This window comes from Loa loa (assembly GCF_000183805.2).
Source record: "Loa loa unplaced genomic scaffold supercont3.540, whole genome shotgun sequence".
Taxonomy (NCBI): Eukaryota; Metazoa; Nematoda; class Chromadorea; order Rhabditida; family Onchocercidae; genus Loa; species Loa loa.
The window spans coordinates 14134-19161 of record NW_018108720.1 but is presented as its reverse complement, the minus strand read 5'-3'; the positions used below and the strand labels follow the sequence as shown (position 1 = coordinate 19161).

General features: G+C 33.0%; 1 protein-coding gene across 1 annotated transcript in view; it reads left to right on the top strand.

Moving 5' to 3' along the window:
- Positions 1-300: 300 nt before the first annotated feature.
- Positions 301-5028, top strand: part of LOAG_18798 (retinoblastoma-associated protein A domain-containing protein) — a gene marked incomplete at its 5' end in the record, with an annotated part of 8055 nt that continues 3327 nt past the window's right edge. Inside the window, 9 exons of the mRNA XM_020451460.1 lie at positions 301-380; positions 614-858; positions 1310-1426; positions 1673-1868; positions 2283-2392; positions 3019-3182; positions 3641-3791; positions 3983-4110; positions 4572-4775. Coding sequence (XP_020304754.1) covers positions 301-380; positions 614-858; positions 1310-1426; positions 1673-1868; positions 2283-2392; positions 3019-3182; positions 3641-3791; positions 3983-4110; positions 4572-4775 — 1395 coding nt within the window. The remainder of the gene's footprint in view (positions 381-613; positions 859-1309; positions 1427-1672; positions 1869-2282; positions 2393-3018; positions 3183-3640; positions 3792-3982; positions 4111-4571; positions 4776-5028) is intronic.

Genomic DNA, 5028 nt, shown 5'->3' with positions numbered 1-5028 from the left:
CCATATATATGTATGTGTATGTATATAAATATATATGTATATGTACATATACACATATATTTATATAATTCCAGAGTTTCAGGTTTCTCATACATCATAATGGGCATATATGGTTTGATTTAATGCTTTTTATCTTTATGTAGTTTTGGCGTGAATATAATCAACTGCATTTCATTACCATTTCCTGATTCATTAAATAATTGTCGGAATTTCGGGGCATTAAAATTTTTATTTTTGAAATGAGCATCTTTCTTGCAGGGAAAACAGTTAACATGGTATGCTTGTGCTGTTTATTTTTCGATGTGGCAAGGGAACCTATTTGAACATGCGGTACCAAAGAAATATTCGTTGGCTAAACTTCTTAGAATTTGTAAAATCAGGTATCAATTATTGTGGATGTTATCTTGCTTAATGCATTTTACCTCTTTCACAGGACCAAAAATTTGAGTTTCTAAGGTCTTACTGAGAATTGTATGCTTCCCATGGTGAAAGAAGTTATCTAATATGTTCAGCAGTTAGAAATTCATACACTCCTTTGCCAAATTAATCTTGCAATATAATTGCTTTGGATACTTAGCTTTGATCAAACTCTTTAATATTTCATTACATGTAGTGTGCTTGAATTCTTTGACAAAGCGACCAAATGGGTGGAAATGATTAATGGGCCGCGCCGCTTGAAGGATCATATCAATCGAGTGCAGTCGTCCCTTGCAGTTGCAGCGGTTGTTTTCAAAAAATTATTACCAATTTTCCGGAAGATATTTGCACCGCCGTGCAGTAATGATGATGATAATTCAAAAGATCTCAATTGCAAGAAGCTGTTTACTCTGCTGTGGACATTATTTATTGTAATGCGAAGTTAGTTTTCGAGTTTCTGATTGTTCAATTTCGCTTTTTTTTCTTGTCGAATTGTTTAAAGAACAGAAATGATTAGATTGAAAATGTGGGGAAGTTATAGTATTATAGTTTTTTTCGACAAAGTCTTTTTTCTCTGAAATACTAGAAATAGTGGTCTTCGATAAAATTCAACTTGATTATAATAACACTGGATGTCTTATTTGTCACGTCTTCAAGAAAGTTGATTACGCTAGTCAATTAAGTAAGCTTAGTCTTTGGATGTCGATGCTTGATCATCAATTGGTTAAAATGGCTTGATCATAGTCATATGCGGAGTGTAATCATATGCTGATTTAACGAGACGTCCGATTATGAATGTTCAAGTATATCCTAGTCGGGGCAGTAATAATCATAACTATGCAGTGGCTTAAATTTATTTTGCTATATTTTCCAACGAAAGTAATGTTTGTAGAGCAATTTAACAGCGATGACTTGATGAACAGCTTTCATCTTCTGCTTTGTACAGTTGACTTTATCTTTCAAGACCTCCGACGTTCCGAAATGGCTTCCTTATTGGATGGCGATTTCAGTAAGCTTCTTTTTTAAAGAAATTTTAACGGTTTTATTGTTCCAATAAGCAACTTTCCATTGATGGATTTCGATTATAATTATTTGACTTTCGTGCACAATCCTTCTTCGACTTTTTGTTCTCTTTTACATACATGCGGTCATATTTGATATGTGTTTTGTTCACATCAGGAAGATGTACCGAGCGACTGTGATGAGTGGCTAATATTTATCATTACTATGTTCTGGATTTTGTTTCATTTTTCAGTAAATGCCATTGAAATGCAACCCGAAGAAGATTCTATACTGGAAACATTGTGCCAGATTTTTGAAGGTGTTGTTTTGGATGCAAAGCACTTTCGAGCCCATTGTTGGCTTCCCAGAATGCGCAGAATGTCGGAGGAGAAGTCAATAGAAACAGGCGAACATCTGACAAATTTTGCTGCAAACGAATTAATTAATAAGTATGTATTCATCATTGATGACCCAGATTAAACCGTATGATGAAGAACTGTAGAGTTTGAAGTGTAGTCCTTTTTAAATTTCATTAAGTACTGAAATATTTCCAAAAATATTGGGAAGACTTAAAAGTTTTTTTATACTTGCGTTGGTAAGTATTTGGTAGCTAAGTGTTATTTTTTCCTTTTTTTTTGAAAAAAAACTTTATATTTGTCAGAATTTTAATTCAAATCAAATCAGTTTTAAATTCATCATCACAACAGTTCCATTTGATCACAGAAGTAAATTCAAATTTAAACTCAATTTAAATTCACTTTTTTTTTCAAATCAAAGAACTGTTATGGTTTGTTGGTACTTGAATTGGATGTTCATATTTTTATCAGTTTTTTCTTCATGCACATGTTTTTTTTTTTTCGCAGAAAAAAGTTGGATAGTATGTATGAGGAACTGATTGTTAAACGAGGTGAAATGGATGAAAGGATGTTTTTACCTGCAGATATTTCTGTCGTGTTCGATGAAGCGTATGATGGTATGCAAGTTTAAAAAAAAAAAAAAAAAAAAAAACGAAGTACTAGTTTTGCATTGTAATTGAAATTAAAAGAGTAGAAAAAAGCTTTGAATAGTTTTCCTGATATACATGGCTTTATTTAGTTCTTTATTATCCACTACTTTCTGAGATTCATCGTGATTTTATCACGAGAAAAAAATTTATGAAGTTAAGGTATTTTTTTTTTGGATTACGATATTTTTTCTCGCTTTGGAACCGACAAAAGTTTTTGTTCTTTTTTTTCCAAAGCTATCTCAGTACGGCTAATTAAGCTTGTCTATCAGTGACAAAGTACATCTACACTTTATTTGGATGGCACTCTCCCTAAGCAAATCCATAACGTTTAAAACTTCTAGAAAATTGAATTTCTACGGATCGTTGACTGTATACATTTGCATGTTGTACATAGGTTAGACTTTATGGTTGGTTAGTAAATTTATGCCAGGTCAGTACTTTGGATATTTAAGCCGCACATCGATATAAAATATTGACCGACTAGGTATAATTTGTAGTGGTCGTGAAAGAAATGGTTTTTTTTTCTCTTGTAATTTTAATCTTAAATCTTAATGTCAAATTTCATTCTGCGCTGAAGTGGACCGCTATTTCAGAATGTGCAGTGCAACGCCTTCGACATTCAGAAGATGGTGACAGCCTTGTTGATGCGGACATGTTGTTGCGTTTGAGTACTCAAAGTTGTTTGGAACGACTTCAGGATCAAAGGCAACAAAGGACACCGTTGACTGGTCGAGGGTACGTCATATCCGCGGAACAGGTACCTCGATTTTCTTTTTCTTCCCTTTTGCTCAGATATTATTCAGGATAAAGTTGGACAAAACTGAATCACAAATTTTGCTTGGGTTTTCACTAATATGCTGCTTCGAGTAATCTGAAATAACCGTTCACATAGGGAATTATTTCAACATGACAGAATCTGTGCTTTGTGCATCTGAAATAAGCGTTTGCATTGATGGATTGACCTGAAATAGATTTTTACGTACGAATTGTGATTTGAGACTTATATTTACGGATGATGATGGTTAGCCAAGATCAGGGGGAAGTTTTTCAGTCAGCCTTTGTTTCCATTCACTTAAATAGACATCTCTTTTAAATATGATAAAATACATTACTCGATTCATTTGTTGTTGCAATATTTATGACTGGAGCAGGTTTACTTTACTTTTCATATTTGCATGTTGTATTGTTGTATTGTTCGGTTTTATTGGTTTTCAGTATTGTCCTGCTACACCGGTTTCCGCTTCACTTTATAATGCGTCGAGACTGGAAGTGTTACTCCAAGACAGTTGGAGGAGATTGGATGCCGAAGTAGAGAGCATTTTGTGCCACAGCTGCCAGGATCCATTTGGGAAAATTATGAATATTGGTAAATATATCATTTTTCCTTAATTCCTTAAGTTTTGTAGTGGGCTGAAACCACTTTATTGACTAATTTTTCGAAACAACAGACAAAAAAGATACTGTGAAATATTTGAATTGGTTAAAATCAATAAGTTTCAAGAGTTATTTTAAATATACAAGTTTCATTATGAAGACAAATTTAAATGTTTATTTCAGTGTCTCAACTAAGTGAGCGTTTGGAGGAGGTGATAGAAAATGAAAGACAGTTAGATGGAGCTGACTACGACGCGTCATTTCGCGAAATGTTTGCAATTCGAAAGAACAATACAGAATGTTTATTTTCCGTTTCCTGCATAAAATAGCTCTTTCAGAAAAGGATCGTTTGGGAAGTGGAAGTATTGTAAAGCTAAGTGTGAGTTTCCTATCTTGTCTAGATAAGTTTGATGGAAATTATAAGCTTGACAAAGTTCATTTTTATTGAAGTTTTATTCTCTGATTGTCTAAGATAACTTAGTCTTTTCTCTAATCTTTTAGTTTGAAGTTATCTTTTAAGATAAGTAACTGTTGTAACTGGAACAAAAAGCTGCAGCAAAGTTTTTATTGTGTGAAGTATTTTACTGTTTATTTTATCTCTTTCATCTCTGAATATGTTTATGTTTGTTATCTGTAAAATATAGTTCTAGACTTAACTAAACCGAATTCAATTTTTAATAAAGCTGATTGATTTCTCAGATTTCAGGTTGATTGGACTTGCTTTTCTCATTATAGCTTTTCTTTTCTTTTCTCATTACATTCCTGATTATAGGCTGTATTGCTCAGAGAGGATTTCTTGAAAGCGTTGTACGTCTGTTCTTTGCAACTAGTTCTTTTTACATATGAAAGTGTACGCGAATTTCCGTGGAGTTTGGAAACTATGCATCTGCCTGCGATACATTTTTACAAAGTTATTGAGCTAATTATCCGAGCCGACTCTTCTTTGTCGCGTGAAATGGTTAAGCATCTCAATAAGGTATACATTTTATCATGATTATCATATACTAAAAATTTTTTATGGGTTTCTCCATAAAGAATGTAAAAACACCTTTTTATAAGCAGTTGCTCCCAAAATATTCAGTGTTACAGGTCAAAGGTGTACTTTATATATTACTTTAGCTGGGTTGATACTGTGAAATTCATTATCCAATTTTATTTCTTTGAAGCTTAGTCTGTGTTTTGACTAATTCAGGAGTATTTCTACAGTCGAACATCTTTTACTGGAGAAC